The sequence below is a fragment of the Megalobrama amblycephala genome, linkage group LG7 (genome assembly GCF_018812025.1).
Source record: "Megalobrama amblycephala isolate DHTTF-2021 linkage group LG7, ASM1881202v1, whole genome shotgun sequence".
Classification (NCBI taxonomy): Eukaryota; Metazoa; Chordata; class Actinopteri; order Cypriniformes; family Xenocyprididae; genus Megalobrama; species Megalobrama amblycephala.
In genome coordinates, this window is record NC_063050.1 from 31658433 (window position 1) to 31683180 (window position 24748).

The 24748-nt window shown below is 35.3% G+C and overlaps 1 protein-coding gene across 4 annotated transcripts; it reads left to right on the forward strand.

The window, feature by feature from the left end:
* Positions 1–309: 309 nt before the first annotated feature.
* On the forward strand, positions 310–24678 carry ankrd10a (ankyrin repeat domain 10a). 4 transcript variants are annotated; one of them, XM_048197050.1, is made up of 8 exons: positions 310–684; positions 3279–3431; positions 7757–7848; positions 22879–22959; positions 23268–23293; positions 23401–23490; positions 23854–23942; positions 24039–24678. In XM_048197050.1, exons 1-8 carry the CDS (start codon positions 487–489, stop codon positions 24165–24167), a joined length of 858 nt encoding a protein of 285 aa, XP_048053007.1. In that variant the 5' UTR covers positions 310–486; the 3' UTR covers positions 24168–24678. The 4 variants fall into 4 exon arrangements, with proteins under 4 accessions (XP_048053007.1, XP_048053006.1, XP_048053009.1 ...); XM_048197049.1 differs by lacking the exons at positions 22879–22959; positions 23268–23293; positions 23401–23490; positions 23854–23942; positions 24039–24678 and adding exons at positions 18591–18826; positions 18916–19002; positions 20732–21640 and having other exon boundaries at positions 311–684; XM_048197052.1 differs by lacking the exons at positions 310–684; positions 3279–3431; positions 7757–7848 and adding an exon at positions 22406–22599.
* Positions 24679–24748: the final 70 nt, after the last annotated feature.

Below are 24748 nucleotides of genomic sequence, written 5' to 3' on the forward strand. Positions count from 1 at the left end.
GGCAGACAATATGATGTAGTCAAATTAAATAACATGTTTGACTTGCATGAAACCAGATAATTTAGATGTTACCATATATAAAGCATACTATTCAATTTACATTTAGGCCACCTCGCGTTAGTATATTACTTTTATTAATTATTATTACCGCCATGTATTCAATGTTCTGTGAAACGCGTTTTTTAGTTTCAAATTCAAACCGAGTTCCTGAACATGAGAGTCCATGACGGGTTTTCCCACACGTCATTATATTGTCTGGGTCAAACCGGATCCCCAGCCCCAGAAGAACTCCAGCACGGGATTTCCAAGCAACCACTCAAGATACACTTTGAGAGAGTGAGCCCTGCTCACTCGCAGTTTAGTCTCACTGCCTCCTTTGTGTGTGTGTGGACGGTGCTATTTGAGCACACAACGCCTTGCTCAGCTGTTGGGCGTTCATAAACCAAATACTTCGGGTTTTCCGCGACACAGGAGAACTGCCGGAGCATGTCTATAGAACTGGAGCCCGGTTTCTCTAACGACGAGGTGCTGAACGTACGTTACCCGCTTCACCGCGCGTGCAGGGATGGAGACGTCGGCACACTGTGCTCGCTGCTTCAGCACTCCACCAACCAGGCGGACCTGGTTGCCGAAGACTCGTTTTACGGCTGGACCCCCATCCATTGGGCAGCACACTTCGGGAAGGTAATAAAAATACATTATTCTCATAGATGTATGTTTTCTTCTGCAGTTCTTTTCCAAGTAACTGTTACAGTGGCTTCCGGAGACAGATGTGTATGCGCGATGATTTAGGGAATAACAAGGGTGTAACATCATTAGTTAGGCGCGCTGTCATCAAGAACTGAACTACAGCATGTGCACATACCAAGAAAACTCAAATACGTTAACAAACATCTCATCAATAAGAAATGGGTTGCCGTATCTGCTGGACGATAAGGCCATCGGCAGAAAACAGGTCATATTCGCAGCGGCTGAGTGCAAACTCGTATGCTGGGGGCAGAGATTAATCACTTAATACATGTTTGAACTGAGAGTGAGAGCATTATGATTTCTGTCTGAGATGAAGCAGACTACAGCGTCAGTGGCACTTATGTCGTCTATCTAAAGTGTGTATGGTGTTACGGATAAACCTTGCTAGTTAAGTTGAATAGAATAAATCAAGTCGAGTATAGACATTACTGGCTCTTTCTTTGTTTCTGGATCACATTACTTGGAAAAATCAACTTGCATGGACAGTGGCCAACGAAGCAGCAACATCAGGCGCCAGCACGCACTGGCGCGAGCTCACTGATTCATTCATTGGCTGAGTGAAGACCAATAAAACATCACGCGCCAAAACCGCGAATTTAAAATACAAACTGTTTTTGCGAGTTGTTGTTTTGTTGTCTATCACTGGTATCGAGAGAAATTATTGCCTGAATGCTTTGATAATTTTTTTAAGATCTCGGTGCCTTTAGAATGATTGAATTAATTTAAACAAGATGATTAAGACTGTACAATAAACGTCAGTAATGTCCAATGACTGTCTCTGATCAACGTGTCATTATTATGCCTAAAGTGTCATGACGTTGTTTATCGTCTAGTTTACAAATGCAAACCAAAATGACTTTATCAGCAAAAAGAAATGCAGCAAAATCCAAATTCACTGAGGAGTGGAAGTGTTTACTGACATTCTGTCAAATGTCTACAATTAATCTTGATGTTATTTCAAATACATTATCTCATTATTTTTCAATGCCAGCATTCATTATGGAAAAAAGGAAAAGCCTTAGTGGTTTGCAACTATTTTTAGCATTATTCCTAATGGAAGTTTCCACAGAAAGCAAAGAACAAGTCCTGTGAAATGTACTGTGTTTTCCACAGTTCAACACATTTGTCACTGTTTTTTTTTTTTTTTTTTTTTTTTGTCATTAGAATTTTGTCAGATTAGCTTTAGTACATTTCTAGTTTCTTTGCGATGACCATTCTATACTTATGTTCACCTCTTAGTATATTTTTCAGTGGTGTGTTGCCATAAATTTTAGTTGTTTTATCCTCTCCCTCCTCCCTTTTTCAAAATCCCCAAATATTAGAAGAGGAGAGGAGTGTAAGTGTTTCTGCTTCTAACATCTGCTGATTATGCACATTTCACAGATATTTTGGCCATGACACAGTTTCAAACAGAGGTGGTGGGATTCGAAAATGATTAAAGGATTTACTATATTTTTCCATGTGTTGGAGAGTCTGATTAATGTCAAGAAGGGAGAACAGAGCCAGAGAACAGGGTAATGAGTTGCCCCATTGTAAATGGTGTTGTCTGCATTGTCTCTTGAAGTAATAAATAGATGGACATCAACTGATAAAAGATAAAGCAGTCTTTTACAATGTGAGTTCAAACCTTACATTTCTCTCCCAATCCCATACAGAATGCAAAAGGGAAAGGAAACATACAAGCAATACAATTACAAAGAATTAACAATGTGAATGACACACAACACACCTGATAAAAGATGAAGCAGTCTTTTACAATGTGAATTTGCCCTTTTCATTTCTGTGAAAAAAAAAAAATGTTTTTTTTGCAATGCAATTAGTTTAAACTTAAAGTTAGCTGATTAGGCAAAAAACTAAACATGACCTTCAAATGAAAACATCAAAATAATCAAACATATTTAATTATTTTCAAATCACTTATGAAATTAGATTAGTTAGAGCTTAATATAATTCTACCTATTAACCTGACTCTCCCATACAGACACAGAAAGAGAAAAGGAGCAAAGACAGGAAATAATCAAGATTTGTGCAGTCAGAAAATTAAAGGGAAAGATGCACACATTTACAGATAAGCACATCAGGTATACATTTGAACATTTTGTGTAATTCTAAATATGATACATGTAGGCTATAATACAGTAAACTTCCCATGTTGAAGCTGCAAGGCCCCTAAAAGCAAAGCAGGGAACATGAGCCTCAAATAGCTGGTCAGAGAGATCAGCAGTCTGGCTCAAAGTATTTGATTCAGATGGGACTAGTTTTCATGGAGGACTTTAGAGAAATTTGTGTTTCACAGGTGTACTTTGTGATTTTAATCCTGTCCGAATCTGCCATGTCTGTGCTTTTCTCAACACAACCTCAGTAAAAATTCCAGGGCAAATTACCTTCTGTTTTTCGGCAAACTCGACGGTCTTCTGAGAAATCTAATCCTGTTTGAATGTGAATGTCTGTGATTGCCGATTGTATTATTTATCAATTTTATTTTTTTTGTATAAAAATTGTATTTTTATTTTTTCTGTCACAAACAGCTGGAGTGTGTTATAAGGCTGGTGCAGGTGGGATGTGAAGTTAATGCACTGACGACACGGTTCGCCCAGACCCCGGCTCACATTGCTGCATTTGGAGGACATCCAGAATGCCTGCTGTGGCTCTTACACACTGGGGCTGAAATAAACAGACAGGTTGGTCCACGTACAATAATAACTGGCATTATAGTGATGAAGGTAGAACTATACTATACTGCCTTGACGCTCTTGTGGAATGACAGATCGCTGTAGTGCCTCAGTTTAAGCAGCATTGCATATCACACATTAACCGATCGTCTCTTCCTCTTTACTACTAGTTACAGCACAAAATATACATGAGTGAAAATCTGAATGTATGTTAAAAGAAACAGGGCAACTGTATCAGGTGTTTCTACATCACTTAGTGTCAAAAAGATGTCAAAACACAACAGCTTGTAAACAGTATGTCATGTAATGTTACATTTACCTCTGGTAAATGTCCATAGCTCATTAGTCAGCTAGGAAAAAATGAACTCTAGAGAGGAGCACTTTGAAAATATATGCATTATCGCATAGTCGGTATATTTTTACTTAACCTGTTGTCTTCATTAATGTATTTTTGAATAAATCTGTCATGAATACAAGTTATTACAGCCACATTTTTTATATTTAAAGATCAAATTAGTGTAGAAACATAATTAAAACATTAAAATGTTGATATAAAAACTATCTTGTTTGCAGTTTAAATGATTATATACCACTCCTGTTTTTATTTGAGGGTTTATTATTGAATACATTTAATTGATTATTAGTTTTCAGCTAAATTAAAAGTAATTTCGATTTCAGTGTTTTGGTAAAAATAAATTGGTTTTGTTGCATTACTAGTTACTGTCTTCCTCAGTCAGTTAATTAATCTATGAGCCCTTTCATCTTATCAGTTGCCCTAATTTATCATCCCTACTTCCACTTCCTTCATTTCTGTATCCTCTCTCCGGTGTCCTGGTGCACAAATCTCTGCTAAACTGATCCTATTGCTAGGGATGATCCTGTCTGTGATGGACAGATCTTTGAATGGTGACGTCTTTCCCCAAGGGTTGAACACTGTAGTCTGTGATTTAGCCCAAAGGGCATTGGAGGTTACTCACCCTTTAACAACAGATGAAGGGCAGCAGACTAAGAAAAAAAGGAGACATGCATATCAGATTGTCATTTTTGGTAATAAGTTTTCATTTGTTAACATTAGTTGACTACATTATTTGACACAAACTTACAATGAACAATAATTCTACAGCGTTTATTAATCTTATTTAATGTTAATCTCAACATTTACCAATACAGTTCTATGGTCAAAAATTGTATCTGTTAACAGTAATAAATGCACTGTGAACCATTGTGAACATGAAAATTTTAATTAACTAACATTAACAAAGGTTAATAAATGCTGTAAAATGTATTGCTCACTGTTAGTTCATGTTAGTTAATGCATTAACTAATGGTAATAAATGAGACCTTAAGTCTGAAGTTTTAAAGTATAGGTTAAGGTGTTTTGCATTAGAAATTGATTAGAGCTGCACGATTATTTGTTAAAAGATTGCGATCTTGATTCAAACACCCACTCAATCAAATTCTTATATGACAATGATTTGACTATGTATATTGAATCTTTGACAAGTATGATCACAGCGAAACATTCAAATCTACGTTTGCGCTGCCGCTGACCCAGAGAGAGAAGTTGTCATGATAAAACAGCTTCACAAACAGTCTTTTCAACCACACAATATCTTTATTTCAGTGTTACAATATTTCAGTTATCACTTTTACTTGGATTGTAGTTTGGATATAAACACTGATGTTTATGATGGCGATCAAAATAGAGTAATTTACCTTTTGAAAGTAACTTGACTCTTCAAATAAAGATTGTATCATTTACATTGTTACACGAGTAAATGGCGACATGTGAAATGAATGTTAAATGAATTTTTATTGAATCAGTCATTCAAAAGATTTGTTCAAAAATGCTGATTTATCTAGAAATGAATCAAGTGAAGTTTTTTAGTGAGTCATTAAATCATCATTCAATCTGATTAAAAAATAATTGAAATTACATTAATTTAAAAAAATTACATTTTTAAATAGACTGCAGAAACTAACATTTTGTCAGAACCTATAGTAAATTATGCTATTTTGTATAGTTGTAACAACAACAACAAAAAATCATGAATTTCTGTATCGTGCAGCTCTAAAAGTGATTACTGGACCATTCCAATAAGCAGCTGATCAATCGGGCATCCCAAATCAGTCTCAACTTTTGCTTGACTTGCATTTACTGTAATTTTGTTTAATGGGTTAGTTCACCCAAAATTGAAAATTCTGTCATTAATTACTCACCCTCATGTTGTTCTCCACCCCTAAGACCTTCGTTCATCTTCGGAACACAAATTAAGATAATTTGATGAAATCCGTTGGCTCAGTGAGGCCTTTATTGAGAGCAAAGCCACTGAACCTCTCAAGGTCCATAAAGGTACTAAAAACATTTAAAACAGTTCATGTGAGTACAGTGGTTCTACCTTAATATAATAAAGCGACAAGAATACTTTTTGTGCGCCAAAAAACCCAAAATAACAACTTTTCAACAATATCTAGTGATGGCCGATTTCAAAACACTGCTTCTGAGCTTTACGAATTGAATCAGTGGTTCGGAGTGCCAAAGTCATGTGATTTCAGCAGTTTAGCCGTTTGATAGGAGATCTGAATCACTAATTCGAAACAAAAGATTCATAAAGCTCTTTTGTTTTTTTTGGTGCACAAAAAGTATTCTCATCGCTTTATAATAAGGTAGAACCACTGAATTCACATGAAGGAGGACATTGTGTCGTCATGAGCCGCAGGGTTTAATTTGTATTTGTCTAAGCAAGTTTTATTTACTCTTATAAAAAAAGTTCCCATTGACCCACATTATATGGCTGACAGACGGCAACGGTTGGAGTTAAAAATGATCATTTGTGTTCTACTGAAGAAACAAAGTCACCTACATCTTGGATGCCCTTGGGGGTAAGCAGATAAACATAAAATTTTCATTTTTGGGTATTTAAACCCAAACCTTTAAAGGGTTAGTTCACCCAAAAATTAAAATTATGTCATTAATGACTCACCCTCAGTTAGTCCGAGAGCTTTCTGTCCCTCCATTGAAAATGTATGTACAGTATACTGTCCATGTCCAGAAAGGTAATAAAAACATCAGTGACATCAGTGGGTTAGTTAGAATTTGTTGAAGCATCGAAAATACATTTTGGTACAAAAATAACAAAAACTAAGACTTTATTCAGCAATGTATTCTCTTCCGGGTCTGTTGTCAATCCACGTTCACGACTCCGCAGTGACGCTGCTTGTGACAGAGGTTGCTGCTGTGTAGGAGCTTCTTCCATCGCTCTTAGTTCTTCGTCCGTGTATTCGGGTTCAAATAAATATGGCTGAGCAAAAAAATGCAAGTCTTCCTCTGTGTCGAAATACTTAGACATGTTTGCGAAGGTTGTTTTGTTTACAGCGTGCGTCTCCCTCAGACTGGAAACGAAGCTCGGGCGCACCAGATAACACGTCAGCAACGTCTTACGTCAGCAGCGTCACTGCGGAGTCGTGAACGCGGATTGACAACAGACCCGGAAGAGAAGACAATGCTGAATAAAGTCGTAGTTTTTGTTATTTTTGGACCAAAATGTATTTTCGATGCTTGAAAAACTTCTAACTAACCCACTGATGTCACTGATGTTTTTATTACCTTTCTGGACATGGACAGTATCCCGTACATACATTATCAATGGAGGGACAGAAAGCTCTCGGACTAAATCTTAAATATCTTAAACTGTGTTCCGAAGATGAACGGAGGTCTTACGGGTTTGGAATGACATGAGGGTGAGTCATTAATGGTATAATTTTCATTTTTGGGTGAACTAACCCTTTAATAGTGACCTCACTTAACATCAAATACATTTAATAAGACAAACATGCACAGAGACTTAGGGGGCTGTCCATCCTGTATTATTGCATTGATTCAAGAGGAAGTGAATGAGAGAGATCCCTGTTGTTTTACTGCTTCTGCAGTAATTATGTAGTTTGACCTACATTATGTGGTATTATCTGGGTTATTTAGGAGCAAATAATCATCTGTGCTTCAGTTTACTGCCTTAAGGGGGAGCTGTTGTGTTAGGGTGAAGAGTTCAATGTCTTTCTTATGACTCACTGGCTGAGTGTTCTGTTAGATTCTGTTCTTCAGATTTATATCTTCCAGAGCTGCAGACAAAGACTTTAAACAGCATTGTTAATCCACATTGTTTTCACCCATGCTGATATCAGGCTTTCAGGCTGTACCCATTAAAGCTTTTGAATGATAAATAAATTGATGTACAGAATGGAGTCAGCCTGTCCGTTGCATGGTAAGTGTGAAGAACTGTTCAATTAATGTTGTGAAAGCCTGTTAAAATGTTGCATTTCCCATATGGTTTCAGGATTATGTGGGTGAAGCACCCATTCACAAAGCAGCACGGGCCGGTAACATGGAGTGTATTAATGCCTTGTTGGTCCAGGGAGCCAAACCAGGGTAAGTCACTGTCTTATTGTATTTTTTTTGTTGTTTTTTGTTATTTTATTTTTTTATGGTTTATTATGTGAATTTATGAAGTGCTTTTTGTGTGATATCACAGTGTGAAAGAGAATCCCCATAAATAAAAAAGCTCTGCCATAGAGCCTGCATTTTTATTTTGACCTTTGAGAGAACCTGATTGGCTTAAAAAAAGCTTAAAAATCCTTGGAAGATGTATTAATTTAGTCCTGAAAAATCATTTGACATTATGCCACAATCGGAAGAATGTAAATGCAAATATTATTGCAAGAATTATTTTGCACACAAAATTACTAATTGTCACCATTGTAATGCAGGGTCTATACTTATAAATTTTGTGGAATAAATGTTATTTTGTTATAGGCATTTTCCACATAACACAAAAGTGGGAAAAAATGGAAAAAGTTTCCTAGAGTTTTCTTTCAAAACACATTTCAATTCTAAAAACAACGGCAAATGTACAACTATTTAAATATTCATTCAATTAATGAAAGAGTTCACCCCAAAATGAAAATTGTCTTCATTTACTCACCCTTATGTCATTCCAAACCCATAAGACTTCTGTTCATCTTCAAAACACAAATGAGGGTATTTAATAATGTTATTTAATTTGTCCATCCATTGAAAGTCTGCACAACCAAAACTTAAGTAAAAAGTAATAAAAAGAGACATTGTAAAGTAATCCATGTTTGTTGAGAGGATTAATTTAGGCTTATATTCACACACACAAAAAAAGCAAATACATTGAGCACATCAAATATGGTAAACAGAAGCTCGACTGTTCTTGATGCCCTAGAACAAACTTCATTCTTTTTTTATGGAAGCTTGAACGTGTTTGTGTGACACTTAAGAACAAGACTTATTGGTTCTCGTGCTTCAAGTAAGCATGATTGAGCTTCTGTTTACATTCTATTTACATTTGTGCTTTATGTATTTTCTTTGATCAATGTTTAAATGTAAATAAAAGCCCAGATCAAATCTGTTGATCATATTCAAGGATCATGTCTCTTCATTAGACTTAAATTAAATTGGTTTATTCATAGGGATACTTTTTGATGAGTCGAAGTTTTGGTTGCGACTATCATTGGATGGACACAAATTATGAGAGAATATAAAAGCATCTTCATTTGTGTTCTGAAGATTGACGACAGTTTTATGGGATTGGAACGACATGAGGGTGAGTAAATGACAGAATTTTCACTTTTGGGTGAACTATCCCTTTAAATGTACTGCTCTGTTTCATTGGATACAGCTACAGTCAGCAGTAGGCCAGCAGAGCTCTTTTAGTGGAGTTTTTCTTACTTTAATTAATGTGTCTGCTTAAACCTGTTGTCCTCTTTTAGCTTAAAGGTGAATGTTTGTGTTTAGTGATTCAATTTGAGGCTAAGATAAAATTCACACAAAACAAATGCACATTTCCTCATATCACCCCCCCCCCCCCCCCCCCCCAAATATTCCATATGAGAATTAAAGGATCCATTCTTTTTTACTTTCAAATGGTATTACTCTTGTCTTGTTTAGCCAATATGTTACATTGACAGTATGCAGATTCTCATATTGGCTGTGCTGAATTACTGGAGACCTCTTGCAAGACAATTACATTTTGTTTTAGTGAATGAGAGTTCTTAAAGTAAATACTGATCTTTTAAAAACAATATTTAATAATATTTTTTTGTTTGTTTTTTTGAGAATGCTCATATGTGAGGGTTGAAAGATGGGTGGATGTTTGAGTAATTGTGCATTTGTTTTTAAATAACTTCTTTTGTTGATAACCGTAAAAAAGCATGTTGCCTTGTGTTTGTGTGTTTAATGACATGTAATGTTTATTATATTTTCTTAAAGAAATTACTTTTCTCTCCAGATTATCTTAAAACTAAAATTTAATTGAGTTCTCTTTAAAGAGATATTTCACCCAAAGATGAAAATTCTGTCATCATTTACTCCCCCTCAAGTTGTTCCAAGTCTGTATAAATTTCTGTGTTCTGCTGTACACAAAGGAAGATATTTGGAAGGGGGGGGGGGTTACAAACATTCTTCCAAATATCTTCCTTTGTGTACAGCAGAACACAGAAATTTATACAGACTTGGAACAACTTGAGGGGGAGTAAATGATGACAGAATTTTCATTTTTGGTTGAATTATCGCCTTAAGTCTTAAAAAAATTTCTAATGAGTTAATGCCACACTCAAACAGGTACTGTTCATAGATACATCAGTCAGTCAGTCAGTATATACCAGCACATGCCACAGAAAAGATTACAAACTTGCATTAACAATCTGACAAGCATTAGTAATAAACAGGCAAATCTCTCTCTATTGTGAAATAAGTTCTTATGTTTTCTAGTTTGCCTGTCCTTTCCATTGAAATCATTTTCTCTTGAGTAAAAATTTGGCAGTGATTTAAGTCTGTCATATTTAGCATCAAGGACCCTCCTGTAGACCAGACTGAGAGGAGTGAATTTAGCTGGATCTGGGTTAGATATCCTTGGCAAGTTGGTGTGAAAACTGGTTTGGCACGTTGTAAAGTTTTTCTCATTTTTCAAAACCCAAACACAAAATTATACAGTTGTGTAGTTTGTGGCAAAATTGAAGCACTGCTTTTCTTAAGTATAGACATTTAAAATAAAAATAATAATAGTAATAATTAAAACCACTGAAATTAATTACATGATGAACCTTGTAAAGCTCAATTCTAAAAAGATTAACAAATATTTTTTTTCTTCAAAATAACATGTTTATACATGTTTTTGAAAAGCAAAACCCAAAATAATCTAAATTCTCAAAACATCTGTCAAATTGTAGACACATTTGCTAACATACCAAAAGCAGTTTGAAGTTTGATTTATCTGTTGATTTTCTTTGTCGAATACAGCATTGTCTGTAATGGATTTCTTTGTTTGCTTATGTTTTAAATGGCCCAGTTCTTCAAAACTTATTAGAGTTTCAGTCGAAACACTAATTGATATATATTGTGATAATTGTCCTTATATCCGTAAATAAGACTGGTTAGAATAATTGTCCATAGAATTGTCTATAGTATTAATATGTAGCATAGCAGTGCTTCATTTTGTTGTAATTGAGGTTTTAACACTTTCTTACTACAGAGCCAAAGTGAGTGACACCATTTACCAAACAAAAAAGTTTTCAAGCTGTTACATCAAAATGTGTTATCACTCTGCCTGTCAAAGTCAATGTATTAAATGGTTAAAGGGTTAGTTCATCAAAAAAAAAAAGAAGAAAATTCTGTCATTAATTACTCATGTCGTTCCACACCCGTAAGACCTTCATTCATCTTCAGAACACCAATTAAGATATTTTTGATAAAATCCAATGGCCTGCATTGACAGCAAATTAATTTAAACTTTCAAATGCTCAGAAAGGTACTAAAGATATATTTAAAATGGTTCATGTGACTAGAGTGGTTCAACCTTAATGTTATGAAGTGACAAGAATACTTTTTGTGCGCCAAAAAAACCCCAAAATAACGACTTTATTCAACAATATCTAGTGATGGGCGATTTCAAAACACTGCTTTGTGAAGCTTCGAAGCTTTACGAATCTTTTGTTTTGAATCAGTGGTTCGGAGCAGTTATGTGATTTCAGTAAAAGGCTTTGTTACGTCATAAGTGTTTCGAAACTTCAGTGGTTCACGTGACTTTGGCAGTTTGATATGTGCTCCGAACCACTGATTCAAAACAAAAGATTTGTAAAGCTTCGAAGCTTCATGAAGCAGTGTTTTGAAATCACCCATCACTAGATATTGTTGAATAAAGTCATTATTTTTTTTTTTTTTTTTTTATTTATTGTTTTTTCGTCGCTTCATAACATTAAGGTTGAATCACTGTTGTCACATGAACTGTTTTAAATATAACTTTAGTACCTTTCTGGGCATTTGATAGTGTAAATTAACTTTCTGTCAATGCAGGCCTCTCTGAGCCATTAGATTTTATCAAAAATATCTTAATTTGTGTTCAGAAGATGAATGAAGGTCTTACGGGTGTGGAACGACATGAGGGTGAGTAATTAATTACAGTATTTTCATTTTTTGGTGAACTAACAGTTTAAGTCTAAAGAGATTAAATCTGTTAAACACCATTAAATTGTATTTAGCAAAAATTAAAATTTTCCCCATTTGATATTAAAATGGTTCAAGAGCATTGTTGTAGGTTTTATTATTAAAACACAGAAAGCCCATAGTTGGGATCATGATTATTAGAAAAGTTTATTAGTAAATTCAGAGACTTCCTCAAAGGTAAATTAATTTATGAATAAAATCCAAACTTGGAACAAAAAAATATATTTTCTGCCACTGCAAGTTATAATACAGTTGTATAGTATACAGTTCTATAGTTCAGTAAGCCAGAAAGATTAACTGAATGCATTAAAACTGAATAAAAGATTAATTGTGATTATTTGAATGTGACAGCCTTAGTTGTGTCCCAACTGACTTTAATATATAGGCCATGGATTTTTTTTTTAAATGTTTGTGTCCATCTTTCTAATGAGCTTATAAACCTCTGAAAATGCAAGAGTTCTAGGAAGTGGACTTACTTTCAGTCAGATCTGCATAAAATTGGTCCTTAAGAAAGATGGTCTAAGGTTTACAGTAGCTAGTGCAGGAGAACACAGGATACTTAAAAGCAAGGATGTGTCAACACTTTATATAGATAAGTTTCATGAATGTCTGCTTGTTTTTATGCCTCTTAGATGTGTACTTTATCATTTGTTTGAAATATCTGTTACCTTTCTGATTAAAGTAGCATGTTTGCAAAAAAAATATTGAAGATCCATTGTGAACCGTTACAGAGAAGGAAAATCCCTACACATCTCAATGTTTTGCAGCGGTTGAATTTGAACATGACTTGATTTTCTCAAGTAAAGCCCAGAAAAAGGGGGGAAGCATTCCAAAAACTGCTGCCACACGTTCTTCAGCGAACACCCTTACATTGAGTGTTCTCACTATCGCTTCCTTCAGTATCTACACACTGGCAATCTGTCGAGGTATTTCTTGTGGTGATTGGTTTTGATTCTAGGAGAACAGTCATGATAGCATTTAGACCTGCATGCTTTGCCTAGACAGCAATATCTTGTTACTTATTCTGCAAGATTTTTTACTTTCTTTCTTTATTTGTTCTCAACTAACAAGACTAAGGGGAGGCTCAATAATAAATGGTAATCATACAGCAATAAGCTTGAATTTAGCTTGAATAGGAGTACATTTGTAAGCAAAAGTAGCAAGCTATGTTAAGATTACAAAACAAAGAATGTTTTAAAACATTAAATGCTTCCTTGAGCAAATGTACTCAAGTGTAGGACCTCTTCATTTTCAGTGCCAGACAATTAATTGTAGCGATGTGTCTTTCATGCCAAGCCAGTCTTTATTAAGAACTTCATTCTATGTGCAGACCACCTTCTTATTGACTATTAGAGGGTTTAGCATAAAATCCTGTCACCATTGTGTTTCCAAGTAAATGCTTGTCATTTTATTTGTAATGAATTTAAAGGCATAATTTGACAACTTTTGGTTTACATTTTAATCTTTATCTAAAGATTTAGATCAATGATTTAACAAATACTGATGATGGAAAAAACTAAGTATTTTAAATGAACAAGTACATTTTTGGCAATCGGACAGCTTCTGTAAATGAGTGTGATGAAGGTTAAAGATTAAAAGCAAACCATATTCAGGGCTCCAGACTAACATTCGAGAGCAGTGGCACTTGTGGCGCTGTTTTGCATTAATAAGTGCAGTTACTAATAATAATACGTTTTAGGGATGTGCACAAATAGTCGAATATTCGAATATTCGTTCTGTAATATTCGAAAAATAAAAATACTATTCGAATTTTACTATGTTCCTTTGCTGGCCGTGAATCCATGATAAATCCTAAGCACTAAAACTCGCAGTTATAACTAAATGCACCGGGTGGCGCTGTGGAGCATGTTTAACAAGTTTATTTTATTTGATCGTCACATAATGTTGTCGTCTGCCTTGCAAAGTTTGGAATTACTTAGATGAAAATGATCTTACAAAATGGAATTACTTTTGATCAAATTAATTAATGAAACCGAGTTATCATAATATCAACACCATAATGAGAAAGCACATGAAATCTAAATACCCGTCGAGTGAGGAAAGACAGCTGTCCATCACTGCACTCACGACAGGTAAGCGCAGCTTTAAGTTATCCCCTAGTGAGCCAAGATGATAACTTATCTGATAGCAAAATTATTTTGAGACATATGTTTCCTTTAAGTTTCGTGGAGGGAGACATATTTACGAACAGAAAACAAAGTGCTGCTGTTAGAAACTTAGCTTAGCACACAGTTATATAGGCTATTATTATCTTTGTGTCTCTGCCAGCACGTTTTCTCACCATAGCATGTAGATATTATTGTTTCTCTCAACATGAACATGTGAAACAATATAAACACGATAACCATATACTGACTCGAGTGTATTATGTACGTTTTGTACAATAACTGGCGCTGTCTAGTATTTTTCCCGCTCACGCTGCTTGAGATTAAATGCTTTTGTTCTTAATATTTTCTGTTTACACATATTGTTTAATGCTTTGAACTAAAAGAAAACCTTAAGATATAATGTAAGCTTGTTGTGTATATTGCCTAATTGTAAGCTTGTTCAGAAATGGTTACAAAATATTGATGAATATAAAACAATAACGTCTTTCTCGTTTAACCTCATTTAAATAAACGAATATTCGAATATTCGTTTTTTACGAGCCCAAATATTCGAATACAATATTTTGGAAAAATGCCCATCCCTAATACGTTTGTTTATTGGTCATTTTAAGGGGTTAGTTGACCAAAAAATGAAAATTCTGTCATTAATTATTCACCCTCATATCGTTCCAAACCCATAAGACCTTTGTTCATCTTCGGAACACAAATTAAGATATTTTTGATGAAATCCGAGAGCTCTCTGACTCCTCAATAGATAGCAATTTAACCACCACTTTCCAAGTTCCAGAAAGGAACTAAAGACATCGTTAAAATAGTCCACGTGACTGCAGTGGTTCAACCTTAATTTTATGAAGCGACGAGAATACTTTTTGTGTGCAAAAACAAAACAAAAATGACGACTTGATTCAACAATCTTCTCTTCTGTGTCATTCTCCTACGCTTTTTACGTCCAGCGCTTCCAGGTTTTACGTCAAAACGCTGGCTCAGTATTGGCAGATGCTGTTCACATGAGCAGCACGATGCATGCGTGTTCTGATGTAGAACCTGGAAGTGCTGGACTTAAACAGTGTATGAGAATGACAACAAAGAGAAGATATTGTTAAATAAAGTCACTATTTTTATGTTTTTTGTTTTCGGTAACTTACAGCGACAAAGATGTAAGCTGTGCGTCATCTTAAGGTGTTAGATCCAGTCACTGTTCTCTACCAGAGCGGGCGGCTCCCTTCAGTTTTGTTTCTTTTCCAAATACAAATGCCGTGTAATACGCAAGACGTCGCAGAGGACGTGATATGCGAGTGCAGCGGTTAAAGACTCCATCTAGCGTGTGACGTGTTTACATGCTGCTGTTGGTTAATAAAGTTTGAATGGATAAACTCATGGTTCAATTGGTCTCTTGTGTCAAAAGTGATGAGACTTTTCAGTTTTATGGACATCACCATCTTTAATATTACGTTGGTCATTGTCGTTATGGTTACCAGTAAGAGAATACGGGCTCTCGCTGCACGTTCATACAGTCAGTGTTCCAGACGCTACTAAGTTGCTGTGTGAACAGGACAATTCGAGACTCACACCTGTAAGTAAATGCGGTTGTCAATCCCAAAAACTGACAGTGTGAATGTGGCCATAATGAACGACAGCTTTAGTGATTATAAAAAAAGCCCTCTTTACTTACTTTCTGTGAAAAAATAAAAAAACATTACATCCAAACGCGCTACATTAAATCCATGGTGATTGTGAACTGAATCACCTTAACTTTGTTCATGGCACAGTATTTCTCCTGGTTTCCACGTCAGCGCAGTTTGATCTGATATGTGTGGTTTATAATACAGAGAATTCTGTGGCGAATGCTTTCCACTAGATCTAGCAGCGTTATTAATATTGCGGTGAATTCAAATGCTTTCTCACTGGTTCTCCCAGCGCTGTACTCTCAAAAGGTTGTACGAACCCTGAGATGAATAATGTGAAAAGGAAAAAAAAATGTAATGGTGTTGCATGCGTGATCGAGAACATTCTGCGAGTAAACCTGTTCTGAGCTTGCGTCTTGCTATCTATTGTTGCTCAGAGCTGATAAACGGTCCGTGCAGCACAGCTCAAAACGGTTTCATTTGCCATTTAATGTTTCTCATATGCAATTTAAAAGCCAGCTCTTTTCAGTTGGGCAACGTGGTGGTTGCACCAGTGTGACCTCTGACCAAATTTAGTCACACCGACAGGAAAAAAGGTCGCAGTCTGGAGCCCTGATATTAAAGGGTTAGTTCACCCAAAAATGAAAATAATGGAATTTATTACTCAACCTCATGTCGTTCTCCACCCCTAAGACCTTCGTTCATCTTCGGAACACAAATTAAGATATTTTTGATTAAATCCGATGGCTCAGTGAGGCCTGCATAGACAGCAATGGTATTTCCTCTCTCAAGATCCATAAAGATACTAAAAACATATTTAAATCAGTTCATGTGAGTGCAGTGGTTCTACCTTAATATTATAAAGTGGCTAAAATATTTTTGTGCGCCAAAAAAAAACAAAATAACGTCTTTTTAACAATATCTAGTGATGGCCGAGGGTGAGGGTGAGTAATAAATGACATTATTTTCATTTTTGGGTGAACTAACCCTTTAAATTGTTTTAGAAATAACTTTCTTTGTCACAATTCCAACATTTCAGTATAACAGCAAATATTCAATAGCAAAAGGTAATTTGCTATTAAACACTCCTTTTTAAGTGTTTAATTTTATTTAACAATTTAAATATTGAATTTAATATAACTAATAATTGTAAATTAAATGCATTAAACAACGCCACATAGCCTTTGACTACTGTTTTTATTAAGCATTGTTTTAAAACAAGTAAACGGTAATACAATGAATATCAGACGGATGCTCATCCAAGAGAACATGCAAAAATATCTGCAAGTAAGCATTTGAAAGAAGCTTTCTGTCAGCCTAGTGTACAGAAGTCTATATACTATTGTAGAAAGTCTGGTATTGTTACATTTTTATTTAATTTTGATACTGAAGTACCAGTACTTTTGACTTTTCTACTTTGGACATAGAAATGGTTATTTTTAACTCAAGTTCAGTGAATTCCTAGCCTTAAGAATTGTCTGGCATTGTCTGATGTTTTGATTGAATGTTTCCAGAAGATTAAAAAATCAGTCTGACATACTTGGAAGCATTTAATATTTTATTTGATAGTAAAGGGATGTTTAGGCAGGAATGTGTGAATGCAAGCCAATCATATAACTTTGAAAAATTGTATTAACTTGTCTTCCTTATATTCTGAGGCATTGTCATATATTTTGTCCACTTGTTTTTCATGTAAAACCATTTTAAAATACAAAGGGAGAGACAGATAGTTAAAACCGAATTCATAAATGAACCAACTGCTGACCCAAGTGTCATTCCTTCTCATTACTTTGTGCAGACATTGAAAAAAGACTAAAATGGTCACGAGTGTGTTAGATTTGTGGGTGGTTTTCCAAATGCCAATTAAAACATGTTCAAGACAAAAAGGAAGGAAAGGGATAGTTCACCCAAAATTGAAAATTCTGTCATTTACTCGCCCTCAAGTTGTTCCAAACCTGTATGAATTTCTTTGTTCTGATGAACACAAAGGAAGATATTTGGAAGAATGTCAGTAACCAAACAGATCTTGCCCCCCTATTGACTACCATAGTATTTATTTTTCCTACTGTGGTAGTCAATGGGGGGCGAGATCTGTTTGGTTACTGGCATTCTTCCAAATATCTTCCTTTGTGTTCATCAGAACAAAGAAATACATACAGGTTTTGAACTACTTGAGAGTGAGTAAATGATGACAGAATTTTCATTTTTGGGTGAACTATCCCTTTAAAAGGACCATTTTAACATTTTAACACCATTCAAAGGCTTTGAATATCACGTATGATATTCAAAGGCATTTTTGAATATCAGTGTCACACAGACTGGGCTTAATCTTATGTCCATTTGGCAAAATTGCAAACATTTGACTTTAAAACAATGTAGAATGTAATCTGATTAATATTACTGTCTAAACATCTTTTATTCATTTAACATGTTGGTTCATGTCTGAATTCTCATTTAAGTGCACACACTGCATTTGGAGATAAATATGCTCTGAACATTTCTGTAACTTTCTAATGAACTATGGTCCATTTGTTCTGGTTTTAGCTACCTCTTGAAAAAAAGATTGCCTGCCTTTGGTACTTTTAACATTACAATACTCCAAATCATCATGTTAGTATTAAACTTGTATCATATTGTCATATTTTGTTCACAAAAATTATAATGTAATGTAAGAGGCAGATATTTTAAGACAAAATTGTTTCAGAACAATATTATTTCCTGCTGCAGTGTGTGAATAATTAACTTTTTGGGCCTTTCCAAAATTAGCTTAGAGAATAAAAGGGAAAGTCTTTGCAGCCTTTATTTAAAAAATGGTAGCATAACATTAGCTTAACAGTGCTAATCGGACAATTCCAGATCCGACTAATCATCTTTTTTTTTACTCACTGTGCAGCTTGAGGAATGCGAATGGTTTGACTGCAGCCGACCTGGCCCAAGCTCAAGGCTTCCATGATTGTGCTCAGCTCCTCTCTAATGCACACAACCAGCTAAATCAGCTAAATGGATTTGCCCATAATGGGACTGACCACACGCATATCCAGGGCCGCAGTCTTCTGAATGGGACAGCCAACAGGAAAAGATTTCTTGATTGCACAGAGCCAAACCATGTGAAAAAGGCAAAAACTGAGAGTATGTAAAAAAAAATGTGTTTGCAAAACATCAATTGTAAATCAAGGAAAAACAGATTTTTTTAACTATATTGTATGCTTTCCTTTCAGGCATGAATTTCTTGGTGAAGACAAACAATGGAATTGGAGAGGAGCTTGAGAGTATGAATGTGGAATCAACTGCTGAAAACCAATCAGGTGGGACTGGACCTTCTCCACCAATGTCTATTGACCTTGAACATCATGAAGACAGTGTTTCTTTGAGGAACCCCTCTCCCACCCAAAAAATGTTGGAGCCCACATCCATGACTTCTGTTCCTGGCCCCTGGCTATGGACAAACTCTTATGCTTATTTATGATGGCCAAGTTATCAGCAGGTTTCCCCAGGCTTATCAACAAGCTGTCAGAGCAAATGACTGGGATAATATATTCTTATTTGATGTATTGAGGCTTCTGAAATACCTGCAATATAATAGTATTTGGGATGAGATGTCAATTTTTCCAAATCTAAAAGAGCTTTAAGTATGCACACACAGGGAGTTTGACTTTTATAATAGAAGTTTCCCAGTACTTGCAAAGACAAAACAGCTAGAATAATACAGAAAGACACGTACAGAAGAGTTTTCTTGGCTTTATTTCCATGAACTTTTGCCATATACTCTGTATATGGTCATTCTAAATCAGTTTTGTAAAAGTTGTTGATTAGTTAACTGTTATCTTAAATACAAGCTTGTGTGTAATAGTTAATTATATATATATTTTCTGAAACTTCCAGCAATATATTTCACAATGAAAGCATTTATTGATTATTATATTAGGATATTTCATAGAGATGATATGTCCTATTTATAAATGAAAGAATGCATAGTGCAATCTTTTATGTTAATTGTGCTTCCATTTTCTGGCTGTTTATTATTCAATAATTTTAAATATTCACATATTCAAAGATTTCAGATGTAATCTGCTTGAATTCTGTTGAATTGTTACAAAGGTTTTTAAAAAAAAAAAAAATTTAAAGCACCTTATGTTATGACTTTATTTTTTATTTGATAGTTATGATTTCTCGGAGTAAAAGAAAAGCATTCTGGAGTTTCTCTCTGCTGACTTTTGCAGCTAGGTGTTCCAGTGCACTCCAAAAAAAAAAAAAGCTTCCCCTCTTTCCCTTGTGACTATTTGGAAGAGAACAGTCTGCTTAATGACTTATCTTGTTAAATCATTTTTTCTAGGGATGTCCGATCAAGTTTTTTGTGCCCCCAATCTGCTAAAATGGAGTACCGATCCGATACTTGTGTTTTCCTAGTGCTTGGTGTATACTTCAAATACATTCAAGTTATTCAAATCAATACATGTATACAGGGACGTACAGAGTTTTGAAGGGGCTCAAATTTAAAAAGGGGCATCTATCACTATGGAGTATTGTATTCTATATGTACAATAAGCTGAATAATTGCAACAATAAAAAAAGTGGATATAAGGTTAGAAAGCATAAAGCTCGCTGCGTCAGAATGCCAATCGGTCAGTCGGCAAGACGCAACCCATAGCAATGTGTTATGTCAATGATGTTTCTCACAATCCGACAGCTTCTTTTCCTTTTAATGGCACTTGACAAACCCACTTGAAGGTGCATACCACCACCTACTGCATGACAACTAAAATAAAGGATCGGGCTTAGGATAGCCGATATCCATCAGTAAAAAAAAATCGGCCCCATTACCGATCCTTGAGGTTGGCTCAGGACATCCCTAACTATTACATACTGTACACTTTAAATATGAGCAAAAAAGTGCTCATACTGAAAATAAATATTTTTTCAACTACAATGTATTAGTAAAATGTTTTTGTTTCTCTGTTCTGACCCAAGCTCATATGTAATCAAGACCATTTGTTCATCATCTCTTTCTGACGCATGTCTTGTTTTGAATGACAGATGAAGCCATAGCGACAGGTTTGAGGAATGGTCATGGGCAGCAGAACAGTTTCACTGTCAACAGCTTCGCCACAAACGGGCAATGCTATCAGTCCCCTTTCAATCCAGCTGAATCAAGAAACGACATGTGTGGCTCACTGCACCTCAACGGTAGCCCAAGCAGCTGCGTATCTCACCGGCCTGCATGGGATGCGTTTCTGCCTGATTCCGGTGAACATCTTCGCTATGGACACTACCATGGCTTCGGAGATACGGCAGAAGACCTGGAAGATGCAAGCAGCTGTCACGAGCACACTACAACCGTGAAAGTAGAGCAGCACTATGACCAAGAGGTTCTCAGTGCTGTGCAGCTGTTCCATGGATCATAAAAGTGAAAATTATATCCATCCATTTGATTTAGAAATGGTCACATTGGTGGCAGCACTATCCGCCTTAATTAAACTAATTAAATCTTGCACCTTAATGCAGGCTATAAAAGATTTTGTTGTTTTTGATAAAGGGGAAAATCTTTCTACCAAAGGGGAGACATTGTATTGCATTTTGTATCTGACCTAATGAATTTATTTTATTATACGTATGTGTTTGAACTCTGCCTAGCTATCTTTTTTCCCCTTTAATGCAAGTTTAGAATGTACAAGGAGTTGATTTTTATGTGGATTTATTGTGAGTTTGTAGTTTTGTGCCAATGAAACCAGCTTTTTGGAAAAGGAGAATTTTGTATATAGTTTTTGTTGTTGTATGCTTGTCAGTTTTTTTTTTTTTTTTTTTTTCACCCTGAGAAGCAAAGCTGACATGTTGACTGTAAAACAGTTGTTGTTTTTTTGAAAAAGAAAGCTGAAAGATGTATGACATTCCTTTGTTTATATTTCTACCCTGTGTTCTGATTAAAAAAAACTGTAAAACACCAAAGAAGACTCTTTCATTGCCACCTTCTATTAAACTGCAGAAAATATATTTTATTTTAAGGTAGGCCCAGAGAAGAGAAGCTCACCTTGCCATATTTTGCTGATTTTCTTGTGAGAAAGCTTTCTTTTTCTTACTAATACTACTTTAATGCACTTTGACCTTGACCCTCGTTTTATCTCTAACATGCATTTTGTACAAAATGCTCTCAGAAAAGCAGGTATACTTTGAAAGTGAAAATTTCCTATGCGAAAGCCCATTAGGTTAATTAAAAAACTGCTATAAATTAATTTATTAAAATAAAATGTGAACTTATTCCTTAAATATTAACGTTGCATATATTTTAAAAGTTTTGTTTTGAAATACATCGTGCTGTATCTGAAATAAAGACTGGTCGCCGATTTTTGATTAGCAAACTGTTCCCATGGGAAGCTGATACGCCCACCTCGGTTTCCTGCCTCACGTGTTTGAACACAAGGGTGTCACCTGTCGTCTGCGTCGACCTTTACTGCGATGCCTACAACGTCATTAGCGCTCCGCCTTCGACAGATGGATCTTCGATTTTATACTTTGTAAAAGGGGGAAACATTTGTAATAACATGTGGCTGAGCTTATATAATGGATATAACATAATACATTTATTTAATTAAATTACAAATATTGCATTTGTAGATTATTTAAATGGTACAAGTTTCTTTTGAACTACAATCTCTACATTATTAACGAAGGTCTATAGACGGTTAATTATGTACCACTCCCACACATAGGAAAGTGGTATCGTCTGCAATTCCGTGTTGAAATCCTCCAAGCTGAGCCAAAAAGCAAATTTGAGTCGAGGACCTTTTAAGTGGAGAAAAGGCACATATTATTGGAACAGTTATATCACAATTTTTTTTATCTTACACTTGTACAGTTTAAGCAATGTCTACTCCAGCACGAAGGCGACTCATGAGGGATTTTAAAAGGTGAATAATGCAAGAAAAATATAAGAGGAGCTGTTGTTTACTGCGCCCGGATGTACCTTATAAAGACCGGATAATGAGGAGAAATATTTAGATGGGGAACTATTTTGATAGATTGTAGGAAATGTAAAAAAAAAGAAGAAGTTCATTTTCATATCCGTTTATAAGTAAAAATGAAGATCTGTAGTCTTAGAAAGGAACTAATTTGTTTTGTGTTTATTTGGACCTTAGTTTCCTAAAACTGGCCTGACTCCCTTGTTTGTTTTGATACAAACCCAACAGACTTCAAGAGGATCCTCCAGCCGGTGTTAGCGGTGCACCCTCAGAAAACAATATCATGGTATGGAATGCAGTGATATTTGGGTGAGTACTTCTTGTGAAAAGGTTTGTGCTGTGAACTAAACCAAGTGTATTATCTTTTTAGATTCACGTTTCTTTGTTCTGAAATGCGAGCATTTTTATGTCATTCATGAACACTTCTCCAAATGGCATAAACAAAGACCGTCCTTTTATAAAGTTCACAAATTTTGTGCTTGTCACTTGAGCATTTGTTGTTATCCACCTGTGCCTGTTTTCACATTCTGAAACTGAAAGCAAATGATGACGTGTCGTGGTGACATTATTGTGGTTATCCAAATGTTACCAATTTAAATGTTTCATTTTTTTTTCAGACCAGAAGGAACTCCCTTTGAAGATGGTAAATATAAACATGCACTTCTTAAAATGCATCATTTCTAGTAATTCAAGTCATGAATGTGATGCCGTGTATTTTGTATTCATGTTTTTAAGTTTTTGTTGTTTTAGGTACATTTAAATTGACAGTAGAATTCACAGAAGAATACCCAAACAAACCACCCACAGTTAGATTCATCTCAAAAATGTTTCATCCTAATGGTAAGGTTTAGTTTTTTTTTTTGTTTTTTTTGTCATTCAAAATCATAAATATAGTATTTTCTCACAGTTGTGATTTTTTTTTTTTTTTAAGTTTATATCTTCCAATGTGGACTTTATAATGCATGATTGCGAGTTTATGTCTTGCAATTTGGCTTTATAACTCACAATTCAGACTTTTTATCTCTCAGAATTGTGAAGAAAAAAAGCCAGAATTGTTCAAATTCACAATTACCTTTTTTATTTTTTTATTCTGTGGTGGCAACAAAACCTCCATAATATAGCAGTTTAATTCCGCCGCACTACGAAGGCTACCGTCTCCTTGACGTGATTTAACCACCCCTTTCTCTTTCAATGATACTTTAGTATATGCAGATGGAAGCATATGTCTTGACATCCTACAAAACCGTTGGAGTCCAACTTACGACGTGTCATCAATTCTTACCTCAATCCAGGTAAAACATTGTTGTGGTGATGCTTTTTACCATAATAAGCATCAACTCAAATCAAAATACAGCTTGATCAGCTGTTTTTCTGTTGATTTTCCCCAGTCTTTGCTTGATGAACCAAACCCCAACAGTCCAGCTAACAGCCAAGCAGCTCAACTTTACCAGGAGAACAAACGGGAGTATGAGAAGCGTGTGTCCGCTATTGTCGAGCAGAGCTGGAGGGACAGCTGACCTTACACTGCAGAGCACAGGACTTTGTGTGGTTATAGTTTAGTTGAGTGAATTGTGAGGAAGTTTTTTTTCTCTCTCTTTCTTTTTCCTCTCTCTGTATCCCACACAACTCTCATACTGTTAAAATGCACTTTACTCAAAATCCATCCCTTTTTCCCTTGGAGAAATTGTGCTCAGCCAATATCACCTGGTCATTTTCTGTCCAAAAAGTGACTATACATTGTGTTAGCCTGGACTATATGATGATATATGCAAGGGCCATGTTTTTTTTTTTTCCCAAGAAGAGGAATCAAACACCTCTGAACGGACATGGTGCCGGCCTGCCATCATTGAATTGTTCATGCCTCAATCGGAACTGACCTTCAAGTGATCCTGCTATGCTGTTTTTGCGTGTTCTGTTACATGCCTGGAAGTGTGTGTGTTTTTTTTTTTTTTTTTTCTATTCCGTGTGTTATTGAATGCCTCTTATGTACTATATTATAATAATACACTTTGAATTTTGTGTACAGGACCTGTGTATGATCAGTGTCTGTATATTTTTAATTTGCTTGTTTTTTGCTTCAATATGGTAAAAAAAAAAA